Source organism: Canis aureus, chromosome 8 (assembly GCF_053574225.1).
Source record: "Canis aureus isolate CA01 chromosome 8, VMU_Caureus_v.1.0, whole genome shotgun sequence".
In the NCBI taxonomy this organism is placed as follows: domain Eukaryota; kingdom Metazoa; phylum Chordata; class Mammalia; order Carnivora; family Canidae; genus Canis; species Canis aureus.
In genome coordinates this window covers 35,830,206-35,856,468 of record NC_135618.1, presented here as the reverse complement: position 1 = coordinate 35,856,468, position 26,263 = coordinate 35,830,206, and the positions used below count along the sequence as shown (strand labels likewise).

Genomic DNA, 26,263 nt, shown 5'->3' with positions numbered 1-26,263 from the left:
GGGTCTCAAACTTGAGTGAGCATCGGAATCCCCCCTACCCCAAGGAGGAAGACAGCAATTTGAAGTTCACCTGCGGGACCTGGAAGCTACACGTGGTACAGGGATCCCAGGTGATTCAGATGAAGATGCTCACATTTAGAAATACACCCAGCTTGAGACCTTGCTCCTCTAGGCAGTCTTCCCTGATTGCTCCAGCCACCGCTGTGGGAGCTCCCAGCCCTGAACTCCAGACTTGAATGTAATGGGCTCAGCCTCGGCTGCCTGATGGAACCACACTGCAGCCTTTAAAACACCAATGTCTGGGTCTCACCCTGGAGAGGGATTTGCTTGGTTTGGGGGTAGAGCTGGGTAGCTGGGTTTCATTAAGTCCCCAGGTGACTCTGATGGGCAGTCGAGGGAGAGAGCCACTGCATTAATGCTTGGGCCCCTGCTCCTGGGGCAAGTGACCACACACTTTTACATTTCCTGTAAGGACCAGTAACTCTGAGGGAGCACCTCTCCACTGTGTGAGTGTGTAGTTCTTGCCATTTGGACGTTATCGAGGTCCTACTGTATAAGAAAAAAAAAAAAAAAACCTGTCATAGTCCTAGTTATATTTAGAGGACTAGGCCATGCCCATGAGAATGGGGCAGGGTCTCATGGAAGGAGGGGTCCTTTATACTGCTGGTCACCTGGGGCAGAAACAGGGGAGGGGTCCCCAGCCTGGAGCCTTTGCTCTTGATCACATGGGAAGGGCAAAGGGGACAAGACACGGCTCCGTCGGCATTGGGGTGGGACCAGTAGTATGCCGCTGACTGAATGTGGAGCCCCGGCATCAGAACAGGGGAAACGTCACCTTCCCTAGCTTCATGAAGAAGGACAGGGTTGGCCTGGGCTGAAGGGAACTGCCTCTGTCTGGAAGCCTTGGCACCAGCTGGGTCCCAAGACCCCATGGTCCTCTCTCCTGTCACCTCTAATTTGAAAACGTCCAGCTGTGCAGATGGGAATAGAAGCAAGGTGTCCAAAGTTGGGCCCGAGCACTAATGAGGAAGTACCATGCTGCGGCTCTACCCCAGGGGCTAAGGGGTCACTGTGGCAGTGGGAGCTGCCGTGGGGACAGCGGGGGGCCAGGGAGGAAGAGAAGCATCAAGGGCTGCCCAGGAGCTTGGACATTTGAACCCTGGCTCTCCCCACAGCCATGAGACCGTGAGAACACTCCCAACTCCTAGGCTGCATAGCTGTAAAACGGGACGATACTAACACTGCTTCATAGCACTGTCCCCGGGGCCTAAGGGGATCGACAGCAGGGAACAGACTTTACCACAAATGCTCATTTTCTGTGAGCCACACACAGGAATCCCATTCAATGACTCTGCAAGTCACTCTGTGCAACTCCTGTGATTTCTGTGATGCGTGTCTGCCCCATCCCCGTCGAGGGCCGGGCTTTGGCTGATACCTTTCCTCAGTCCCTCCCCGGACACATAGTAGGTCCTTGCTCCTGAGCCAGCCAGTGAGTCCCTGGCGGCCTTCTGAGGCCAGCGTGCAGGCCCCAGCCGTCCACGGCCTGGCTCTGGGGCCCACACTCCCACGTCTGCCTTGCTGCCCAGCCCGGGGAAGGGCAGCCTGTCCCACACCTTGTCCAGCTCGTCCTCCAGAAGGCAGGGGTCAAGGCCCAGGGCTGAGAAACGGTCCTCCTTCACGGCCTTGATGACTCTGTACATGTCTGTGTAGTCCTTGGCAGTCAGGTGCGAGAAGTTGACGTGGGGAGGGATGAGGTCCCGGCTCAGGACGTTGGTGTGGAGGTACCCCAGGATTTTCTCGGCATTCCTACAGCACAAAGTGGAGGGGTCCAGGTAAAAAGGCAGGGGTGGGCACAGTACCCGGAGGCACCTGCCAGACACCCAGGCAGGACCCTCCCCACCCCCACGGGCCATGACGGAGACGGCTCTGAACCCGAGCCTGGGACACGCGGCTGGGGACACAGAGAGCTCCTCTGACCTCCACCGTCAGCCCGGGGAGGGGAGATGGGGACTCTGGCTCCGTGGCCCTCCCGCCCCGCCTAGGACTGGTGGACAGGAGAAAGGACAGGAGAGGACATGCCACCTACTCGACCACACACTTCTCGTTCATGATGTTGGCCTTGAAGCCCAGCACAGCAAACACCACGAGGGTGGCCAGCACCGAGGTGAAGAAGTTAATGAAGGACACCAGCGCAGCATCAAAGTGGCAGTTGTTGTCTTGCTTGTTGTAGCTGGAGAAGGCAATGACGCCCCCAAAGCCCAGCCCCAGGGCAAAGAAGACCTGGGTGGCCGCCTCCCGCCACACCTGGGGGTCCAGCATCTTGTCCAGCTGTGGGCGCGGGGGACCAGAGACACACAATGATGGTTTCCCGCCACACCCCTTTCCTCAGCCCCCCCAGCTCATAGGCCACACGGTGGAGTGGGAGACTGGGCTGCATGAACGTGGGCGTCCCCCAACCCCTCTGAGCTGCAGTTTCCCCAAGCACAGGCCACAGACAAACAGGAGCATCGGCTTCAGAGGATGCTTGTGAGGTTTAGGTAAGATCAAAGAAACACTATGTGCTTACTCAGTACTTCTCGGCCGACTTTAACTGCCAACTTTGCTTACCGTGGAGCTATCCTACTGAGGAATACCTTCAGGGCCATCAGGTACGATGCGTGCTGCACACACAACTCCAGAGAGTGCCATTCACTTGAATGGTCCCTCCTAGAGTTGTGCAGTGTACAGCCTGCACAACAGTACCAGAGAACTAAGAACACCAGTATTTCACCAATACTTTCTGCACTCGAAGCCCTGAGAACAGACACCACCCTCCTGCCCACCTGATCACTCTTTCCCTAGAAAAAAAAAAAAGGACCAACGTTCATTCATACACATGTACGTGCTCCAGATCACAGAAGGGCCTCAGTTTTCTCATCTGAAAAACGGGAATAACAATAGTGTCCACCCCACGGCAATGGTGAGGATCGAATGTGGCAGCCACCGGTAACGGCTGGCACGCAAGTAGCCAAGGAACCCTGCCGAAGTGCCTCTGACCTAGCGGGGACGGGTTTTCTTGGTGAGGGGCAGGAGTTATTACTCACATTTTGAAAGAGTGAACTGAGACCCGCAAGGTAAAAATTCCTTGCTCAGAGCGATGGAGCTGGTTGTTGGGGCAGAGGAATCACTCAAGCACAGGTGGTCTGAGGGGGCCCATGATGCCCCCTAGCAGCATCTCCTGGTGCCTCTTCTACTCAGACTGTCCCCCCTGCCCCCCACCTCCGCTGTGGAGGCTGACCCAAGTGACAGACCAGGAGACAAGGAGGCGCTACAGAGTTTGCCGTCCCTGCAGGCACAAGCCCACCTGGTCCGGCCCTGCCACCATCGCTGCGGGCCTGTGGCTCAGTCCCCCCGTGTGTGCACCGACCCAGCGCTTGCCCAGGACAGAGGCCCACCGGCCCGCTGCCTCAGCAGCTCCCTGGGCATATGTGGGCACCTGCAGTCACTGCTCTAGCCGAGAAGGTGTTGGCAAGACTGGACGGCCGGGAGAGGCACCTCAGGCTGAGGCGGGCGAGGAGCACAATGGTAGCAGGGCCTGCAGGGTCAGTACGCAAATGGAGCCTTGGCAGGCAAGTGGGCTCTAGGGGAGATTAAGGTCCCCTACACCTTGCACAATATAAAGTCATCTTTGGTCTGCCAAGAAAGGCCAGAATCCAGACATTAAGGCGCTAACAGCCCCCGACACCTACAAGAAGCCCTAATGACACCTACAAGAAGCCCTAATGACACCCTCCTCATGCCCTCCAGCTCTCTGCACCCTCGGTGGTAACATGCTGTGGCCTCCCTGTGACTGTGACATGCAGCCGCTCATCTATCAAACGCGGGCACCTGCTGTGAGCCAGGCCCAGCGCCAGCTGATGGGGAGCCACAGAGAGCGAGAGCAGGCAAGGTCCCAGCTCCCGTGGAGTTGACATTCTAACTGGAGACAAGGCCACTGTCAAATGACCCCACAAAGAGGTGCTGAGTTGAAAGCTGTGGCCTGGACAGGGGCTGTGCAGGCCAGGTACCCCATGCTCGGAGAGCCTGTAACAGGGGGACTTGAGCCAGCCAGGAGCCCAGGGAAGGGATCCTTGAACTGACATCTGAGAGACCCGAAAGCAAGGCTAAGAAGGGAGGGAAGAGCATTCCGGCAGAGGGAACATGTGCAGAGGCCCCGAGGCGAGGTGGGACAGAGGGCATGTGGAAGTTAAGGGAAGGACCCAGGTAGCTTGAAGCAGCCAGGACAAGGCAGGAGAGGTCCAGGTGAGGCTGGGAGGTGGAGGAGTCAGATCAAAGGTCCTGTAGGGATCCTAAGAAAGCACTTAATCCAGGAAACCGCTAAGGGAAGCGGAGGAGGAGGGAAGCAACCCAGCCGACCCTAGCCTCGGACTGGAGACGGGGGAATGCTGGGGAGTCAGATGCCAAGGGGACAGTTATGCTTCTAGCTGCTGTACGCGGCAGGGTGTTGATGGGGTCTGAGGAAAACGGGCAGGTCTTGATAGGGTGGGAACGGGGCAGATCAAGGCATTGGCTGCGGAAGTGCTGAGTTTCAGGTGCTTTTACAGCATCTAAGAGGAGATGTCAAGTGGGCAGGCAGACAAATGGGTCTGGAGTCCAGAGAAGAGGCTGAGCCGGAGATGTGACTCCAGAGGAGCAGGTGTGCCGGAAAGAACTGAAGCCCTAAGTGTGGAGTCGTGAGAAGAGGCGAGCCAGAGGCCCAGGCAACATCTCCAAATTCAGTGCAGCAAAGAGCCTCACAAGGGAGGGAGAGGAGGTGTGAGAGCCCAGACCAGGTGGGGTGGGGTGGAGGGGAGCAGGAGGAAGCTGGATCCGGATGGGGAGGAGGGGGGCCCGTGCTACCAGGAGAACCGGCTAAGGTGAGCAGGTCCTGGGTGGGCTGGGTCGGAGCTGCTGTGGAGGCAATGGGGCCAGAGTCAGGTAGGAGCCAGGAGAGCTGAGAAGCAGAAGGGAAGAAACGAAGGTAAAGAAGTGGATAACCAACAGCTTGGAGAAGCTCACCTTGGAACGGGAGGAGAGGGGTGGCAGGTCCAGGGAAGACCGTGAAATCAACGAGGTGTTGCTTTCGTTATCTTGTCTTTGTCTTTATTTTTAAAAAAGATTTATTTATTTATTTGAGAGAGAGAATGAGAGAGTACACACAGAGGAAGAGGGAGAAGCAGGCTTCCCGCAGAGCAGGGAGCCCGATGCGGGGCTCCATCCCAGGACCCCGCTATCATGACCTGAGCCGAAGGCAGACGCTTAGCCAACTGAGCCTCCCAGGTGCCCCTCAGTTTTTGTCTTTAATGCAGTGACTTGATAACAGGTAAAAGCGGATGGAGGGCAGAGGGTCTAGAGGGCCGGGGAGCTGTCTTCCATAGGAGACGCTGGAGCTGCTCACTGGGGGACCAGGATAAGAGAACGGGATGGGGCAGGTGCAGGCGGGTCTCGATATTTTGTGTCTGTGAAGGAGTTTGGGTCTGGGTGGCTCCTGTTCACCCTCCAAAGCAGGAGGCCAAATCATCTGTTAGGGGTGAGGTCAGAGCGTGCAGACATGTGGAAGCAGGTTAAAACCGCCCCAGTGAAGCATGGAGAATGAGACGCCAGAGAGATGGAGTAGGGTTAGCCCACACTGTTGAGGGTCCACTGTGATCCAAATGGCATCTTTACCAAAGTAGCACAGGCCCACATTTCCTTACCTAAAAGCCCTGAGGCCAGATGGTTTTGGAATTCCGGCTCTTATTCCTAACTCTATTTTAGAAAGGTAATATGGTGCATATGCCACATAATTACATAACACCCCCAGCGGGGTCTGGGGCGGCACCCCATAATCAAACACATTAGTATTTCTGCAGCAGCATATGAATATTCACACCAAGTGAATCAATAAAGACTATAAATAACCTCACATCTGTTCAGGTCATTTTGCCACCAAATGAGTTCCAGGAGAAAGTAAAAACAACTTTTGTTTTTCAGGGCTATTTGGATTTTGGCATCGTGAGTAAGGAAACAGAGGCCTATACAGAAATTTGGAGACTATTTTTAAAAGAAGAGCAAAGCCCTATCCCGCTGGGAAACATCACCCGTCTCCTGGGTGGGTTCTTAAATGATCCTCCCAGAAAATTCTGGAAAATGGGCAGAGGGATTCCTTGTACCTGGAAGGCATGCAAGCATTCACTGATGCTTACAAATGTCAGTTCTACCAAGGAGGGGGAACCCAGGCACTTCCCTCGGGGTAGAAACCTAGACCCAGTGGCTGGTCTGGTGAGTTCCAAGCAAGAAGCAGCACAAGATTTTGTAAGAAACGGTAGATTGAGATGGACACAGCCCTGGTGGTCTCCCTTGCATGTGGAAAAATCCTCGATGGTTCCCCGACTGCTGGCAAATCTTTTTCCAGTCTTTGTTCCCATTTCCAAATGCAGTGAACTTGCTCTTCAAAAGTGCTGTGGTCTCACACCTCTGTCCTTTGCCCAGGCTGTTCCCTCTGCCTGGAATTCCCTTCCTCCTACTCACATTCTGGTGAAACTCCTATTTATTTCTCAAAGCCCAGCACAAATATCGCCTCCTCCCTGGGCAGTGATTTCTCCTCTCTCCTCTGGGAGAGCTAGTCATGGTCCCAGGGCTCTCACAGCTCTGGTCAGTACCTGCATGACAGGCTTCTAGGTCTGCCTCCTTTTCGATACTTTGTGTTTCTTGGGGGGAGGGGAGCCCATCTCCTGTGCATCTTCCTGTAAGCAGAGTCTGAGGCATGGGAAGACAGGAAAAGGGTGGGGGGCAAGAGAGTCCGACCAGGCTGCTTCCTCAGGGTGAGCCGAGCAGAAGGACCAGACCTGGAGCTGTGAAACCATACTGGCCTTTCGGTGCTAGGATCCAGGCTCCTGGGACAAGAAGATCCTTATGGCTTTAAACTTCTACTTTCCAAAACATGGCTATTTTAATGCTGGCTTCCTTTCCTTCTCTCTTGCTTTTCCCCCTCCCTCCTCCCCCCTCCCCTGTCCTCTGCCTCCTCCTCTTCTTCATCTTCTTCTAGTGATTAGTTCATTTTTCATCTATATCAATCATTACTAAAGTTTTTACAAAAGGATCTGGACCATCTATGAGACCCAAACACATCATTGTTAGGATTTACATCCCTCCCTAAACATAAAAATAAGACATGGGTAAATTCCTAGGCCCAGCCACTGTGTGTGGCCAAGTTCCATAAACGGAGACAGCCACCCTAGGGAGGCTGCCATAATCCCAAACTGCATCATTGGAGCTGACCCTATAACTTGGGGGACAGACTCTCAAAGGACAGGGTAGGAATATCTTAGATGTGATGGTCTGGCATGGGAATAAAAACTATTTGTATGTTAAGACTGTATGTTTGCTCTTCTTTCCTCTTTTTTAAAACGTATGGAAGATTTTTTTAATCTTTTTTAAAAGATTTTTTTAAAAAGATTTTATTTATTCATGAGAGAGACACACACACACACACACAGAGAGAGAGAGAGAGAGAGGCAGGCAGAGACATAGGCAGAGGGAGAAGCAGGCTCCATGCAGGGAGCCCGATGCGGGACTCGATCCCGGGTCTCCAGGATCAGGCCCTGGACCAAAGGCAGCGCTAAACCGTTGAGCCACCCGGGCTGCCCCATCACTCATTTTCAACAATTACCAACATAGGGCCAATCTGGTCTCCCTGTATCCCCCACTCCCCATCCCTAGATTATTTTGAAGAAAATTGGTAGATCCAAATCTGATATTAATGAGGCCCCAGGAAAGAATCTGACAGTGCCAAAGCTTGAGCTTTGAGAAGAACAGTGCCCTATGTGAGCAGCCCCTGGACACTCCTCCGGATGGGGCATGGAGGGACTCTCTTGCTGATGGAGATGACTAGATCTCCACATTCATCTACAGGTAAATTGAGTCAGGCACCTTTAGGATTCGATGACTGTTGTTCCTTGAATTTAAAGGGGCTCTCTCAGGATTTCTGGGGTGCTGCTGCATAATTCCAGCAAGGTCCTAGGGGGCGCCTTGGGAGGCTCAGTCCGTTGGGCGTCTGCCTTTGGCTTAGGTCATGAGACAGAGCCCTGCATTGGGCTCCCTGCTCAGTGCTTCCCCTCTCCCTCTGCTCCTCCCTATGTCCCTGTGCGCTCTCATTCTCTCTCTATCTCTCTCAAATAAATGAATAAAACCTTTCAAAAAAATTTAAAAAGTCAGAGGAGCTCTATCAGGATTTCTGGGGTCCTGTTTCATAATGCCAGGGTCCTGATCATAGTGTCCATGAAGGATGAACCCACGGCCAGACCTCAGGAAGCCCAACATCCTTGCCAAACATCAGGATGTGACTCAAGAGGAGAGGTGGGAGACAGGCTCTCTCCACTGAAGACAAGGCTTGCACCCCCCTTGGGAGGCCTGCCCTGAATCACGGCAAGGGCTTCCTGTCATTTCCTTGGCACAAGGGCTGAGTCACTTCCTCAAGCAGAGTGCAAGGTGTCTCACGCATTTGAGTCAGCGGCGCGAAGATGCTTCTGGAATCTACAAGCAGCTCCTGAGCTCCTGGCCTGAGCTGGCGCGTGACTGGAGCGCCCTTGCTTCCCAGCCCTGCCGGCACCTGCCAGGCGAGAGCCACCGCGGCCGCGAGACACCAGATGGCACTGGAGCGCCGGCTTCCCACTGCCCAGGTACAGCGTCCCCTTCGCGATGGAGATAATAACCATGACTAAGGCTTCCCATGCGCGGCCAGGAGCAGCCTCTGTGCTCCCCTGGCCAGGCTGTCAGGGAGCTGCCAGAGTTCACCCTAACCCGCGGCTGAGGCCGCTGAGCGAGTTCCCCAGGGACCTTGCCCTCTCACCCCGGAATGATGAGCCGGGATCCCAACCACAGTTGGGCTCCAGAGAGCAGCCTCTGGCAGCAGGGCTGGCCTGCCCGGGCGTCCTGCCGGAGCCCTGCGCTGTCGTGGGGGTCGAGGAGCTCTGGCGCCCCCTGCCCGGGACCCCTCCCCTCTAAGGTCCAGCACCTGCTCTGGCCCTGGGGCACTCTGGTTCACGGGGGACGACCCTCGCGCGTCCAGAGCCCGGACATGGCGGGGCGAGAGGCAGATGCCAAAGCTGCACACGTCTCAGGTTGTGCTGGCCTGGCCCCGGAGGACTGCGCAGCTTTCATCTCAATTGATGACACGTGTTTTAAACCTCAAAAAGCACAAAAGGCACAGCAAGGCCTCCTCTGCCCCACGCTGTATCCAGACACGCTTCCTCTTCGCCACACGTGACCATGAGAGCTGCTGTTTGCACGCCTGTCTGGGGCAATTTTATGTGTATGTCAGTGACACGCCCCCCAACATACATATTTACGTGTGTGTGTGTGTGTGTGTGTGTGTGTGTATTCCCCTTTCTCCCCTACCGTCCACACCAGAGGAGTCCACCACCCTGCCCAGTCTTGCTATTTCCTCATCGTGCAGAGCTGGGAGCCCACAGAGTTTGGGGGCTCCTGGCAGGCTGCCCTTGCAGCCCCTGTGCACTCTCAGCCCCGCTCCCACAGTCTGCTCAAGGGAGCCCCGGGCCTGGTCGCTGGCTCCCAGGGCCTGCCGGCATCCTGATGCACCAGCCGACTCCTTGGCTGGGGGGGTGGGGTGGGGGTGGAGCTAAGGCCGAGCTACCCCTAGAGCCCGGATGTAGGCTGTTCTCAGGAAGGCTGTGCTGGGCCTGGAGGTGAACGGGGTGTAAGCTGTTCCTCCAAGTCATTACTCCTATTCTACGGTATTCTCTCTCCGTCCCTCTACTGCCATCAGAGTTCTTGGTCCCCTCCACTCCTCCCTCCCACTAATCCTGTCCTTCACCCCACTCCTAGGGTTGTGTCAAGGCCTCTGTCATATCTGAGAGCTCTGCTCCAATAGGGTCTCAAAGTTAAGGACCCTGCACCCCAAAGCACCCTACCTTTCCAGCTCACTCTTCATATCATGACTCCAAAAATTCTTCAGCCTCCCTGGGACTCACCTACATCTCACTCCCCTACGCTGTCTGTAGCCTAACTTCCTTTCTTCATTGGCTTAGTCAATGGTCCATCACTTGGTTATGCCCTTGTTACCCTCTTAACTCCCCTACCACCTCTCTCCATGTCCCCTGTTGTCAGCGCCTCCTGACTCTGCTCCAGGCCTCCACCGACTCTGGGCCTGCCCCCAGGCAGCTGAGCATAGCTGGAGAAGTCACCGAACGCAACCCTTGGGACCCTGGACGAGCTCTATAACCTCCCTATGTGTCAATTTCCCCACGTGCAAAATGCAAGAATAACCCCTGCCCCGAGGTCACTAGGACTTTAAATGGGCTGAAGCACCCCCATTATGAAACACGGGGTTGTTCTCAGTACCTACTAACTGGGAAATAGCATGCTTTCCGAGGCGTGAAGCAGGAGGAAGTGTCCCGCTTGGGACCCACAGGTGGAGCTGCGCCGTGCTGGCCGACTGCACCGCACACCGTGGCCCTGAGCGCACGTGGGAGGAGAGCTCCCGCGGTGAGGGGCGCCTCACCACCTTCTCTGCTGCCAGCGTGCGCGCCCACAGGCTGGCCCTCGTCTCCCCTCCTCCTCGCTTCTCTGCTTGGACACCGGGTCCCACCTCTCTTGCTCATTCAAGGACTCTGGTCCCCTCCACCAACAGCACTGACTTCCCAGTCTTTGCTGGATTTTTACAAAGCGTATGATTTCACGGTTTTTAGCACATCGCACAACTGTGCAGCCATTACCACAAGCGATTTTAGGACGTCTTCATTACCCCAAAAAGAAAGCCTATACCCCGCATTCATCCCCCAACCTCCCCTCAAACCCAGCCCTAAGCAACCACTAGTCTACTTTCTGTCTCCACAGTTTTTGCCTATTCTGGACATTTCACATTAACGGGATCACACAATGTGTGGTCTTTTGTGACTGGCCTCTTCACTCAGTGTACTGTGCTTGGGGTACATCCACGCTGTAGCACGTCAGGACTTCATTCCCGTTTATGGCCTAATAATATTCCATCAGATAAACATACTACTCTTGATTTTTCCGTTCAACAGTTCATTTGAGTTGCTTCTACTTTTTGGCCGTTGTCAATAATGCTGCCACGAACGTTTGTGTACAAGTTTTTGTGTGAACGTGTTTTTGGTTCTCTTGGAGATGTGCCTAGGAGTGGAACTGCCGGATCGCACACTAACTCTGTCTGACCTCTCGAGGAGCTGCCGGGCTGTTTTCCAAAGCAGCTGCGCCAGTCCACCTTCCCTCCAGCAGTGTATGATGGATTTTTGTTATCATTGTGCAAAGTTCTGAAATAACACCCTTGATCCCATGGCTCTCTCCAGTTTCCACCCATTTCTCATTTCTCACTCCCCTTGATAGCAAAGCTCCTGAAAACAGGTGGTCTTTACCACTTGTCTCCAATTCCTCATGTCCCATTTTCCCTTGAACCCACCACTCTCAGACTTTGTCCCCAAAACAGCTCTTGTGGAGCTCATCAGGGACCCCTCTGCTGCCAGGTGTACTGCTCATTTCTCAGTGCTCATTGCCTAACCTCTCAGCAATTTCGGACTTGGCTGGCCACTCCCTCCTTAAAGTAGTTTCTTTGCTTTACCTCTGGGATCAATGTATCCATGTCTCTGTCCTCCTCCTCTTCTTCCTCCTCCTCCTTCTCCCACATTGGCTACTCTTCCCCCAAACTCTAAATGTTGGTTCCTGGTGCTCAGGGCTCAGCTTTCTTCTCCTTCTCACTGTCCACAGCTTTAAATTCTCTGATTCTCAAATTTCTATCTCCACCTGACCTGCAGATTCATCTGTCCAACTGCCTACTCACATCTCCACCTCAGTATCTCTCAGACATTTTAGACCTGCCATGGCCCAAACAAGTAGTCTTGAACCCGCTCCTCTCACCATCTGCCCTTGTCTCCATAAATGTCAAGCCCATGCTTCTAGGCACTCAGGCAAAAGACCTTGGAGTCATCCTTGATCGTTCTTTCTCTCTCCCCTCACGTCCAATCCAACAACAAATCTTGTTGACCCTACTTCCTAAATATATCCCAATCCGACCGCTTATCACTCCCACTGCCATCACCTGGACTCAAATTGCAGTCACCGCTCACCTACATGAATTCTAGAACCTGGATGGCTCCAAGGATGGAGCCTTCTGGTATGTCTTCCTGTTCCACCCATGCCCCCTCAGACTCTCTATGGCAGCCAGAGGTATCCTTCAAAGACGGAAGTCAGATCAAGTTGCTTCTCTGCTCAGAACCTGTAATGGCTCCCATATCACCATGAGTAAACACCAAAGTCCTACCTGGCTCACAAGACCCTCATAACCTGGCTCCCACTAGCCCCTTGAACACATGTCCTTATGCCTCTCCCCTCCTGTTCTGGATTCATTAGTCTCCTTGAACTAGATGCCAGACACATCCAATGCCTTTTTGTTTATTGCCTCCTCCGAAATAGAATGTGCTCCTTCCACATATCCGCACAGCCTGCTTCCCCACTTCCCACGTCTTCACTCAAATGCCACCTTCTCAAGGAGGCCTTCCTTGAACACTATCTGAAGCAATCCCCTCTCTGGTGTCTCTAATCCTCCTTTCTCTGCTGTATTTTTTCTTCTTAGCAACACCACCCAAAAACTCCTTAATCTTATATTGTCTGTCTCCCTAAAATACAAGATCCCTGAAGGCCAGGAAGTTTGTCTACTTGGTTCATAGCTGGATCCCAGAACCGGACTCACTCCAGAACCCAGAACATAACAGGCATCCAGTGAACCTTTGCCTAATGAAGGCATAAATGAATGATGGTCATTCGAGTTGTTTTCAATCTTTTGCCACCAAAACATACACTGTAATGATCAGTATCGTGCACAGATCAGTTTGTTTTTGAGTGAATATATCTGTAGGACAAATACCTGGAAATGGAATTGCTGGGCCAAAATACATGAACAGTTTTAATTTTGATAAACATTTTCCAAAGTTTTGGTGATTAGAAGTCTACGACTTTGTGCTGAGCAAGTTACATAGTGAATTCTGTGGCACTCCATGCTGACCCGGGGTTTCACTGGAGGGAGATAAAGTAATCAGGAGAGAAGTTGCCCGAGGAATCCAACCAAGAATTTAACTAGCCATCAACATGAATTACTGTCCCATCAAAGATGCTAGTGAGTCATCATGGTATCCTGGCCACACTGCATTTGTCACTGGCACAGCGACTGCTTGAGGGCATGGACTGAAAGGTCAGATATAGTTTATATTATTTCTGATGTTGGAAGACTTTATAAGAGGACATTCGGCATATTTATGCAGAGCCTGTGCTTTTTTTCAAGCAGATTTGGAGATGCCCTAGCTAAAAATCTCCTTGGACTCTGTCATGGTTGCCAAATGGCATGACCCCTGGGGATTTTATTCACATTGTGGTCAGTATAAATGGAGCAGTGCACAGCCTGGGCAGCTGTGTGCAATGACCTTAGCATTCTATGGTACTGTTCTGGGTGAAGAACTTGAAATAGTTCCAGGGTTCATCATATCGCAGCAATCCTGTACTGGAACAGTCAGAGCTCTGCAACAGTGGTCTGCCATGTATGGACAGTTAGACGACTGTTTCCTTTTTTTTTTTTTTTTTTTTTTTTTTTAGACGACTGTTTCTGAGAGGGGGTCCACCCTTTTTGTGGATGACTCGGAGGACTTTGTCCTCCTCCAAGGAGCCTCACCCAGCCATCATTACTGGCTTTACCTGCAGCACAGGCCGTGAAAGGGATCCTTGATGGAAGGGTTTGGCCTTGGAGGCCCCTAGGCCTGCCCTTCCCTGCGCATCACATCCATCTAAGGTCAAGGGAGAGAGCTGCCCATAGAACTGCTCAGTAAGCAAGATCTCGAGATGAGCCCACAGGCTTCTATCCAGCCTGAAAGTCATAAGAGCTAGATGGGCCGGAGGCCACACTGCTGGGTCTTGATAATCTGGCTCCTCTAGGACCTTCTGGGTTGGATTTCTTTAAACTTCACCTCAGGGAGGTCCTGGATCCTGCAAATGCTAAAGTGGCATCACACCATCTCCTGAACATCCAGGACAAGATTCTGGACACGAGCGTCCTCTGTTGTTCAAAGTGCACATCAACCATCTCACGTCCATCTGCTCGGCAAAATTGGAAGTCCAACAAACACAGACTGGTGGGAGTGCTGACCATTGCCACCACTTTGAAGAGCAATTTGGCCACCATCTAGTAAAACTGAAGGTATGCATACCCTTTGAGGTAGCAATTCTACTCCTAAGCACAGACACCCTAGAAAAAACTGTGCACATGAAAGCCTGTGTAATAATGTTTACTGTAGCATTACTGGCAATGGTGAAAGCTGGAAACAACATAAATGATCATTAACTAGACACGAAACAAAGCTTAGTGCTACGGCGGACTACTATACAGCGGGAAGATGGATGCACTAGAGCTACAAACAGTACTATAAATAAATCTCAACAGGGTTGAACAATAATAAAAGCTAAAGCAAGTCACAGAAAGTTGCATATACTACGATGCTACTTACGTAAAGTTTAAGAGTGAGCATAAATGCTATTGGTTGTTTAGGCATACACATATATGGATTACAAGTTCTAAAAAAGGTATTAGGAGGATAAATCCCACATTCAGATTAGTGCTTATCTTTGGAGGAGGAAAGAAACAGGACTGGGGCAAGCTATCAGGGCACTTTTATGCCTCTGTAATTTTTTACGGCCTCTCAAATGTTTATTATAATATAGGTGTGTTTACCTGCCTGAGGTATTTCAGGATTAAACAGATGTTTTAAAGAGTGCCTGAATCAAATGGGGGAGTGGTTCTGTGGGTGCTGGCCCCAGAAGCCCATCTCATGAATTCATTCCGTACTGGGCTCTCTCGACAGGGATGCCACCAAGGGGCCTGCCGCGTCTGGAGACCTGTGTGAATCTCCCCATTTATGAACATCTCCAGAGTATACAGTTTCCTCACAAGTCCAGTAAAGTGTAACTGAAAGACTCAAGGGAAAACATGAGATTGATCATCATTCTAGAAATACAGCTGAAGTACTTTATAAAAACCACTGGCTTTCTTCTCATGGCCGTTTTCCCTTAAACGTATGAGGTTTGCATTTTTTCTTCTTTGTCAGACATCACATGTTCACAACCTCCTTATGCCAGCCACGTGGCTTGGGAGGCACACTCATGGCTCAGGAGATCCATGTGCTCTTCCTAGAGTGGACCTCTGTGGTTGTGAACCTCAGATGTTATAGCCAAGAATGCTGGGGGCCAAGGCAATTCCTATCTAATGAATACGAGTGGTGGGTGTCTTACCCATTGCCATCCCCCCAACATCAGAGGCTGTTCCCAGCTGCAGAGCAGAGCTGGGAAGGAATAGGGATTTCAAACCCCATTAAATCTGGATTCTTCTTCCTGTGTCATCTGTGTGACCCTTCTGGGTGAGCACTGGTGTGGGTGAGCACATGTGGACATGGCACTGTTGAGAGCCAAGGTTGGGGGCCTCAAGATGGTGGAGTTCTGACCCGTGCCCATTGCTGGCTGCTCACTGATGAGCTGGCATTTGGAGGTGGACCTCCCCAGCCTTCCCAGCTGGGGTTACCAAGGTACATTGCTTTGGGATGTACCTTGAAGTGCATCTCCACCTTGAAGAGCACCTTGAAATCCCCTTATTCCTCAGGGGACTGGCTCAGGCAGCCGTAGCCATGGCCAGGGGAGGTAGGGAGGCAAGGCCACATGGTGGCAAAGATCACCATTAAGAATCCTGTCTGTACACCTCAGGATGCCTGCGGCCCTGCTATAGCCCTGTGAAATGTGCCCAGCGGTCCCTCACGGGGCTCCTGAGGGGATGCAAAGAGAAGATGTGGATGGATTTGGTAAGGACAAGGTCATGACCCACCTGGTCTATTATCCTGAATAAAACTGTAACACTCTTCCCTGATTTGGGTACTAGCTGGGATTCCCAGCAGGGAGATACCTTTTCTTAGGCATCTTCTTGATTCCTGCTGTCACAAATCCACTGATGACACCCACCACTGCTCCCTGCCCCCGTGCCCCAGCCAAACCTGCCTTCCCACTGCAGCCTCAGGTGTGCCCAGTGCTTTTCCGCACTTGCTCCTTCGATTCCTTTGACTGCAATGTCCAAATGCCATTCATTGAAATAGGATCCACTCCCGGCTCATCCCCTCTCTGAAGCCTTTCCCGATTTCCCCCAAATGGATGTGAGGTCCCTCTCTTTGGAACCTTGAGGGCAGGGCCCACACTCCCTTCCCCGGTACATGCCTCCAGGGGCCCGTGGCGACTACCTGACATGTAACAGGCCCTCATGAGCACTAAGCTGCAGGACGCTAGCCAGGCCCGGTGGAGCCGTCAGTGCCCCCCAGACCCTTACCTTGGGGGTGAACATGTGCAGGATGCCATCGACGGCCCCTCGCAGCAGCAGCCCCCGGACCAGGAAGCAGATGAGCACCACATAGGGGAATAGGGAGCTGAAATACATCACCTACAGAGAGGACAGGGACCCACCGTGGGGAGAGTGCCTCCTGCGGCTGGCACCCCCCCACAGCTGGGGCATCCCCCGCCCTGTGCACAGCTGGGGCAGCCTCCTCTGATGGCAGCAGAAAGAGAAGCCCTGGAACCCCCGGGCACAGGGCCAAACCCACCGCACGCCCGGCACTGAGCCAAGGCAGAAGCAGGAGCACAGACGAGCTGGAGTCAGCCTGGCTGTGCCTGGGGCTGGCTTCCACCTTTCAAGAGCTGGCAGGGCTGGGCCTGCAGCCTCCGCACCCCCAACGGCCGCCAAAGGGGGCGAGGAAGCGGCTCCTCTCCCCACCTCACTTCTTCATGTCTCATGCCTGCTTTCCCATCCCTGACTCCAGTGGGCTCCCCGAGGACTCCCCTGTCCTTAGAGCTCCTCCGACGGAAGGCACCCGGGAGGTTACAGGCATGGCTCCCAAGCCAAAACATCAGAAAAGGTCCTGCCTCTTATGATTATACACTGCGTGCCATTTTCTAGCATGTGCATTCCTTGCACATTTCTGTATCCCCATGTGCCTGGCAGAGAGCCGCACACGAAGGAGATGCTCACAGAATATTCGCTGTGCTAAAACAAATCAAGAGGGCTGTTTGGGCAGGATGGTACTGAAGGCCCACGAGCGCGTGTGTCCAGAGCTGCAGCACTAGAGTTCGATCCTGGCTCTACCATTTAGCCACCACATGACCTTGAGCTATTCACTTAACCTCTGTGTGCCTCCATTTGCTCATCTATAAATGGGTATAAGGCTTCCTAACTCATAAGGTTGTTGTGGACCAAAAGCATTCGTACATGTGGCCGTACCTGGTTAAGTGCCATCAAGTGTCAGCTACTGTTGTGGCCCGTGGAGAGGGAACAGGTGGTGGCCAAGAACACTCTACCTTCCCAACACTTAGCTTCCTTGCTCAAGAAGTCCGTTATGGAGCCTGGAGCCTCAGACAGATCAAGGCTCTAGTTCCAGCTCTGGGATTGATTGGCTGTGTCATGTCAGGTGAGGGGCTTCCCTGCTTTGGGCCTCAGTTTCCTCATCTGTAGAATGAGTGAATTGAGCCACAAGGTCTCTCATGTCCTTTCCAGCCCTGGTAGCCCATGAGTACTGGTACCTGACAAGGAAGAAAGGGGATCTGAGCTGCTGGGAGGTGTATGGAGGTATGTGGGCTGCGCCCTGAGCGAGCAGTGGAGAGCCAACATCAGACGCCCCAAGGCCCCTTCACTCACAGCACCCATCTGCTCAAGGTGCCCTTGAGTTTACATGTGAGCTGCTGGTTTTCACGAAAAAGTGCCCAGAGGAGACTCTTCTGGGGTGTGTGCTTGGGAACCTAAGGAGCTAGGATCTAGATGAATGTCCCTGGGTCCGCACTCCTAGCTTGCTCTCTCTACAAAGTCTGCAGTGCGGGCCTGAGGTATCGGAGCAGAGGTGACCGGGGGTCAGAGCCCTGATTTTCCACAAGCCCACTCCTAGCCACTCCTGGTGGGCTGTTCACAGGGAACAATAACGTGGCAGTGACACTCCCATCGCCTCCAAGGGGGGCCTGCGTTGTCCCCCCGGACCACCCAGAGGCCAAGCCCACTCAACAGACCCTGCCTGGCGTAGCCCAGGGTCCTCAGCCCCCTGCCTCCCACGGGCTCTTGCGGCTCCCCGTGCGGGTCTGACTCCCTTCCTGACTCACCTTCCCCGAGGACTGGATGCCCTTGACGACGGCCATGCCCACGATGCTCCAGGCCACCAGGAGGCACAGGGTCATCTTCCAGTTGAGGCCCCCACTCTCCGAGATGGAGTTGGAGATGTCCAAGGCCTCTCGGTACCAGAAGTAAGTAGTGGCTGAGCTCTTCTCACACTCTGCCTCCACCACTGGAATAGCAGCAAAGGCCATGGCCTCAGGTGGGGCTGCGGGGCTGCCTCCTCTGTTTGACCCCCACCCAGGGCAGCAGTGGGTGGGCGGCTGGCTGAGTGTGGGTGGCAGGGAGGTACTGTGCTCCTTCTGGGCTAGCCAGCCTCCGGCAGACCCTGAGGACCCCAGATGGGGCTCCAGATGGGCCTGGGAGGCTTCAGGACACATGGATCTGGCTAAATTAACACACATGCATCCCTACCCGCCTCCACGCCTGGAGGACAGCCAGGATAGGCAGCACTGGTCTCGAGCTCCTTGGGACAGGTCCTGACATGGGAGCCAGACATATGGTTTCCCATCCCAGATCCTTGGTTAAATGAGTGGTGCAAACACAGGGATGTCACTTCTGGACCTCAGTTTACCCATCTGTGAGGTGGGATAAGTCACTTAGCCTTTTGTAAGACTGGCATGCAAATTAAGGCTGTTTCCAGATAGGATGGTGCTACAGTAACACAGGATCATTGATAATGACTAAACAAGAGTCACAGTTTCCAGAGTTTTCCCTACACTCATTTCATTCGATCCCCCTAAGAACTCTATGGGATCGGTTGGTAAGGGCCATCAGAATGGGAAATGAGGATCAGAGAGGGTAGGTATCTTGTTCAAGGTGACACAGCAAGTCCCAAATCTGTGCTTGAGCCTCTCAGGCTCCTCCAGCCCCTCCTGGGACAGGCTGGCTGGGGTCCCCAGGTGGTCATACTCAGGGGGTCTCATACTTGCCTGCCATAGTCCCGTTCCTGATGACAGGACATTCACTCCAGGGCAGCGGGTACTGGAAAGACTTGAAGAAGTAGAAGATGCTCCACCCGATGATAACATTATAATACAGCCCAACAAAGAGGCAGACCTGAGGACAATGGACCACAGTGGTGGGGGTAGGGGTCACAAGGCCACAGGCAACTCCACCCCACCCCAACTCCCCATCCAAGGCCCAGGCTCAGGCAGACCAGACCGCACAGACTCTTGCAGGAGGCGGATGAGGAAGAGGAGGAGGAGGGATGAGGCATGGGCGCTGAGGGTCTCCTCCTAATCCTCCACTCATCTGGTATTCAGACAATCCACGAAGGAATGTTTCAGATATTAAAGATCCCTCCTTTAAGCAATGAACTCTTAAAATGTTAATCCTTTCCAGTTTGAAATTCTTCTAAGATGCTTAAAGCATCTCCCCATCATTTCCTGATGACTCAGGATTACCATTCCAGAGCTGCCCTCAGGGGCTGTAGAGGCCTGCACAGCTTTTGCCCCTGTAGACAACAGCCCCAGACGGCAGTGCTCCCGGATGCTTCTTATTGGTTTCTTGTGCCCTCCCTCCTCTCAGGACACCACTCTCTCTTTGGTACCAGCAGCAGCAGCCTGTTGCCCAAAAGATGTCACTTCTTGTGTCTTGGAAACACGATCACCTACCTTGGTAGAATTATATTTGAAATAGGGATGCATAGTTTCGGACTGAGAGTCCAAGAGGTTTCTCAGGAAGCAGTGCTTTTACGCACGGGGATTTCCTACATCCGCTGGGGGCTGGGGATGCTGAGAGGCCCCTCCACCTCCAGGGTCCCAGCTCTGGTATGCTGACCACTAGGCGAGCCGGGCGGGCTTGCTGCCTGGATTTCACCTGAGCCCTGGTGTGCAGGAGCAGACACTCCTCCGGCACACCTTAACGGGAGTACAGAGGGAGAAGGGCGCCCACTTCTTTTACTTGGGTGCGTTCCGGCCGAGTGGAGGCCCTTTCACACTCATGTACAGACACGGCCAGCCCCAGCAGAGGATGCTGCGTCTAGCCGTGGCAACCTGAGCAGAGATGATACCCAGCAGGACTCCGGGAGCTACACAGACCCTCCCATGGTCTCTGCCTGAGGCAGGCTTGGCCTGGCCGTGCTGCCAGGCCTAACAGAATCCTTGGTCCCTTCCAGAAGCAGGTGTGAGCAGGGGCACCCGTGTGCTTTGCCCTTAAGAGAAGCTCAGTTTCCTTCCCTAGAGAGCTAAGCAGAGCCTGACCCCCAGCCCCGTGAACGAGCCTCACAGAGTTCCCCACCTAGTCAGTGGGGTCTCCCTGGCTCCCACTGTTCCAAAGCCTCACCCCTTCTGGGTCAGCCCCGCACTCTTGTCCGAGACCTTCTCCAACTCTATTCCTGTGCCTCAGGGCTGCCTTTTCCTGTGCCACACACTTGCCCAATTCAAATACTCTTCAATCAAGGAAAGAGGAAGAGCCGCCCTTGCGGGGAGCTGATGGGTAGTAAGCAGACAGAGCTATCCAGGAGGGTCCACGTGTCCCCAGAGAACTCCGGCTGAGATGTCCCAGCCTTTCCTCCTTGGTAGCAATTCCAAATATCATATCCTGCCTCAGGCAGTGTAGCCAACTTTCAATGGAGGAGATATGCGGCCCTGAGACACCAGCTGGAAGCAATTCTCGTGCAGAGGGTCTCCCTCCCTGCCCTTGACCCAAGACTCTGGTCTGCAAACCTCGGACCTGACAGCAGCCCCTCTGCCTGCTGGTTAGTGCCCAGTGCTGGCCCCCGACTCACTATGCAGCTAGAGAAGCCGATGCCCCCCAGGCGGGGGCACACGTAGTGCCACACACCAATGCTGCCGCGGCGGATCCTCTGGCCCACAGCCAGCTCCAAGAAGAAGAGTGGGATCCCGATGATGATCAACAGCACAAGGTAGGGCACCAGGTAGGCACCTGGGGAGGAGAGAGGATGTCAGAGGAATGCACGGCACTCAGGGTAAGGGAGGACAGCCATATCCTACAGTCTTGCCCACATCTCTGACCACCCTCAAACTGCGACCAGTCCTTGGGCTCCTCCAGGAAGGCCCCGGCTTATACATGTGACCCACAACGCACTGGCCACCCAGACATCCCTTGACTCCCCTGATCTGAAATGCTACGGGAGGACTGCTCACAAGGTTAGATTCAGAGACAGACAGATGCCATACTGTCTCGGGAATCCACACGTCGAGTCACGCAGACCGGCTCGCCTCCTAACGTACTCTGTGGACACCTGTTCACGCTCCCTCCCGCCCACAGAGAAGCAGCCCCAGATGGAGGTGGAGTGGGCCCTGATCACTCGCCGCCCAGAGGCACAGACCCCAGGCACGGCCTTCCCCGCATCTGAAACCGAAGCCAGCGTGGCGGACCTGGCAGCTCCAGGGAAGCAGAGCTTGGAAGCTCTCCAGGGAGAGGGTCTGACCAGCACCACCATTAATCTACAGCTAATTGGGAGGAACGAGAGAGGAAATAGCAGTTCAGAAAAGCATAGCCAGGAGGATGGTAATGGATAGACAGAATGGATCTTGATAAAGATTCTGGATGATAAATTAAGCTCACTGTCCCTGGCCTCACTGCAGACACAATCACAATTCCAAGTGACAGGGCGTTTAGCAGGAGAATTAAAATGGTGTCTGGACACAGACGAGTGATCTCTGCTGAGAGATGTGCCAGCAACCTAGTCCTGTTAGCAACGCCATCAGACAGCTCCAGACAGTCACCAGTGCCCTGATGGTCAGTCACCCAGCATCCCCCAGACCAAACCTTGCCAGCTGGGAGTATCCAGAAGACCCCCAGCCACGCACTGCTCTGCCCCCTGTAACATGACAGTCCACATGTATCCAATTTGCCAACAAACTCAGGGGATAGGGCATCTCCCGAGCACAAGATCCGGCACTTGGCAACAGTCAGCTGTTTATTGCAGGTCGACCCTGTGCCAGGCATGTGCAGTGGCGGGGAGCGGATTGGGGAGCAAAAGAAGGCACAATCAGTACAGCACTATCCCAGGAGAGCTCACAGTCTGGAAGGCAGGACCCTCAGCTTCACGTGAGCAATGTCAGCACATGTGTATACACACACACGGACTCGTCACAGAGGGCCGGCTGAGCACCCTGCGCGCCAAGGGAGGGGTCGGGGTCCAACAGCACTGATCAGGAAAGGCTTCCAGGGGCGCTAACCCATCCAGCCGTACACAGCAGCATCCAATTCATCAAGCATGCACATATACACGATCACACATACACATAACATCAACTTGTCACTAACAAGCAGTGCCAATCCTGGCCCCTAAAGGAGGGTGGGCCTGAAGGACTCCTGGTTCTCTCTCTTGATCTTGAGTTCAGGGAAATGAAAGAGGAGACATATGACCTGCAGAAAGTCAAAGGGACACAGCCTCACCGGTTTTATATTTCAGCCATATACCCTTGGATGGGGCAAAAGGTGCAGGGGGATGGGTTTTGGGGTGTCTGAAGAGTAGGCTGGCATCTTCTGTGAAGGCTTCTCTCCTCTCCCCAAAGCACCAGAGACAGCCTCCACCTATGTGCTGTCCAAAGAGTGGCCCTCAGCAAAGACTGGCCACGGGCAACCTGCCACCTGTCACTGGGGCCGGTGGCCTCAGTCAGGCTCAGGGCATGGACTTGGCGCAGCTCCCCTCACAGTGCCACGGCCCAGCCACACACAGTGCTCAGGGGCTGTGGTCCAGGTGAGGATCTTTGGTTAGGTAGAGGTACTTTTTTCCAACCCTTGCGTAAATCATTTGGAAATGCACTCTCTACTACCTTCGAAAATACAACTTGGAGACACAACTGGAATCCCTTTGATATTTCAGTGACTTGCGGGAACTTTGGGGTCCTCCATCTGAACAGCTGGGAGCACTGCTCAGGGTGTCAGGAGGTTTTGCAGAACGTGGCTCTAAGAAGCTTGACTGTGGCATCTCTGAGGCCCCCTGGAGCTCTACAGTCTCCATCTAGGTCTGTACTCTGGGTCTTGCTTCCTGCAAATCCTGAAAGACCACCTGGGGCTCAGCCTGTGGAGAAGTAGGGGCTGAGATCCGGACCCTGGGGCCAGACCTTCTGGGCTTGAACCCTGGCTCTGCCACTTACTAGCTGTGTGACTTTGGGCCATTCCTTGATCTCTCTATGCCACTTTTTGTCATCTATATAAAGATGATGATAACATTCGGCAGAATCACATGAAACTGCTGGTATTGTGACCATTTTTGATTCAGAAAAACAGCCATTTCCCATGGTTCAATGCGACCCACTGCACAGGGCTGTTGTGAGGATTACATGTGTTACTTACCCCCAGTCAGCACCTGATGAACATCTGCCTCTTTTTCATAAGAATCAACAGAAAAAAAAGGGAAACTAAGATAATGCAGAATAAACTGTCAGCATTGAGTGGAGCTAAGCAGAGTTCCAGAACACCCACCCAGATTTGAGCCAAGTTTGACCAGCTCCCCCATGGCTCAAAACCACAGAGCTTCTACTCTCTGTCAAAATAGTTTCCTCCTTCCTGTATATATATATGAAATAGGATCATTTGCCTCCTTCCAAAAAACATTTAAGATGACCTGCCGTAAAACGTGTAGGATACAGGAGGGCTAAAGGCAGAGATAAAAAGGGATTCTAGGAATCGGAGAGGATGGAAGAATGAGAGCAGGAATGAGGAATGGAGAGCTCCAAATACTGAGCCGCTAACAATGCTTTCCTGGGGGTTGTCCAGGCGTCTGGCGCCCGGACAATTGGCTGGTGGCACCGTGAACAGGAAAGCTCCGGCAAGACCACTGCCCTGGGAGCGTGTGTGGTGGGGAGAGGGACCCTGATTCAGCACTCAGTGCCCAGGCAGAGCTGATCATCTAAGCCACAGGGGTAAGGTTAGTGGTTCCCGGCTGGAGTCCCCAGATACGACGCACCCTCTGAAGTCACTGTGGATGCTGCTTGTCAGCATCTCTCAGCACGTAAGAAAACCACACACTTGGATTTCTATCTCTGCTTTGGGCTGCTCTTCTAGCAACTCAGTGACCTGAGTCTGGCCATGCCATACAGACCGAAAGCTCTAACTGGCAGTTGCTGATTGATTGGGGTGGGGCTGGGGAAGATTTTTCAAAGCATGGAGAGCATATGGTAAATAGACCATGCTCTGGTGGAAAGTTACACCAGCTCGAATGGCATTCTCACTCCTGTCTTTCAACAGAAATGGGAAAGGTGGGGAAGCCTCCAGCCAGACTTGGCCTCTGGGCTGGAGGGAGTGTGTTCTGGAGAGGAGAGAGTATCCCTGAATGGGGCTGCATCTCTGGGATAGGCTCCGTGGCCAGAGTCCCCTGGAGCAGAGGCAGAAGGAGTCAGGTTAAAATGCTGACAAAGCTGTGGCCACCCATCAGGCTGGAGTGAGGCAGTCCCAGGCCATGGGGACTCAGAGGCACAAGGACCTTCTGCTCTCTCAAATCACTTTCCCAGGACCAGATGTCCAAGCTTGTAAATGCCATTGTATTCAGCCCGCTAGGTTTTTCTGTTTGTTTTTTGTTAGTGTTCCCCTGGTTTCAAAACAAATTACCTTTGGAACTTTCCAGTCTGTCTCAGAGGGGCTGGGGGATAAAGCCCCAGGGGGCTGCTACCTATCCTGATGGCTGGAAGTGGTTAGTAAAAGGGGTTTGATACCGGGAGCAAGATCCCCTAGGTGGATTAAAACTCAAGGGGCAGCGTGAGGCCCCCTCCTCGCTGGGAGGCAGCAGCAGGCGTACTCAGATTCCCTGGCCAAGCTGTCCAGGTGAGAATCCTCACTTTGTCACTAGCGGTGTGACTTGAGCAAGTCATCTAATCTCTCTGTGCCTCAAAACTGACAGTCTCTACCATGAAGATAATAACTTCTTTCTCACATAGGTGTAGAGGGATCCGATGGTTGAACTGTATGAAATTGGTGTTTTGGTTATTCCAAGATGCTCAGATACTAACAGTTTCGTGCATTTCAGCCTAAGAGCCAGCAAGTGTTAAACAGTGCCTGGCACCTGCTAAGCATTTCATTGCAATGGCCAACCACTGCTCCTCACTATGCGTCAGATACGGTGTGAAGCATTCTACATGTAAAGCTTGTTTAATCCTCCTCACGCTGCTGTGAGGCAGGATCTATCATTCCCATTTTACGGGTGAAGAACAGAGAGGTGCAGAGAGATCAAGCACCTTGCACGGGTTTGCAGGGCTGACTGGCCACACTGGGGCTTGCCTGCAGGCGGTCCTGGGCCACAGCCCGTGTTCTGGTTATCATCACTCCTGACAGCCTCTTGGTAGCTGTTAACTATTGGCTATTTCTGGGGAGCCTTCCTCTAGAACCCTGAGCTCCACCCTACAAGAGCCCCGACTGCATATGCAAAGGGCTGTTCCTTCTCACCCCTCAGCCCAGCCCATTTGCAGAGCACCCTGGGGGCAGGCAGGGCCGCCTCTTACCACCTCCATTTTTCTGGCACAGGTAGGGGAACCTCCAGATGTTGCCCAGGCCCACAGAGAACCCGATCTGGGCCAGGATGTACTGCAGCTTGCTGTTCCAGGCCGGCCGGTCCTCCGCATCCAGCTCCTCCTCTGCCGCCTTCTGCTTGCCGCCGGCCTCACCTGCCACATTCAGGATGCTCTGCTTGTAGTCCACCGGCTCCTCAAGGGCCAGCAGGTCGGCCACCGACTCCGTGACATGCTCACCGCTGTGCTCACGCTGGGTCACCTTGCTGTTCTTCGGCATTGGTGCCACTCGGGCCACACAGCCCTGCTTCCCAGCACTCAGAGAAGGTGACACTCTGCTGTTGTCAGCTCCTTCTCATCCGGGCACCTGCGAGAGTGAACAGGTGAACAGGAGAAGCTTAGTTGACCACAACAGCTTGCTGACTACACCAGGGAGGTGGGGGGGGGGAGCAAGTGGATGCAAATCCCCCATCACTCTAGGGCACACACCTGGAGGCTGGGCAGTGAGCAGCCTGGAATGTGGAGCTTGTCTTCCTCCCCGCCCCCCAGAGGAAACCCCCCAAGGACCTCAAAGTCTGCAGACTCAGTTCTCCCACAGCTGCTATCTGAGCATCACTGAAGGTAAACCTACTGGGGCAGA

The 26,263-nt window shown here is 53.6% G+C and overlaps 1 protein-coding gene across 3 annotated transcripts in view; it reads right to left on the bottom strand.

Moving 5' to 3' along the window:
- The window catches only part of SLC6A17 (solute carrier family 6 member 17), a 49,613-nt gene that overhangs the window by 7,137 nt on the left and 16,213 nt on the right, over window positions 1-26,263 (bottom strand). For 2 of the 3 annotated variants that reach the window (XM_077905804.1, XM_077905805.1), the window contains exons 2-8: window positions 25,618-25,990; window positions 20,934-21,091; window positions 19,135-19,261; window positions 18,193-18,374; window positions 16,382-16,492; window positions 2,087-2,328; window positions 1,614-1,806 (exon numbers count right to left, since the gene is read on the bottom strand). In XM_077905804.1, coding sequence (XP_077761930.1) covers window positions 1,614-1,806; window positions 2,087-2,328; window positions 16,382-16,492; window positions 18,193-18,374; window positions 19,135-19,261; window positions 20,934-21,091; window positions 25,618-25,903 — 1,299 coding nt within the window. In that variant the 5' untranslated portion in view covers window positions 25,904-25,990. Of the gene's footprint in view, window positions 1-1,613; window positions 1,807-2,086; window positions 2,329-16,381; window positions 16,493-18,192; window positions 18,375-19,134; window positions 19,262-20,933; window positions 21,092-25,617; window positions 25,991-26,263 lie in introns of those variants that run through there. The other variant, XM_077905806.1, reaches the window with a different exon arrangement.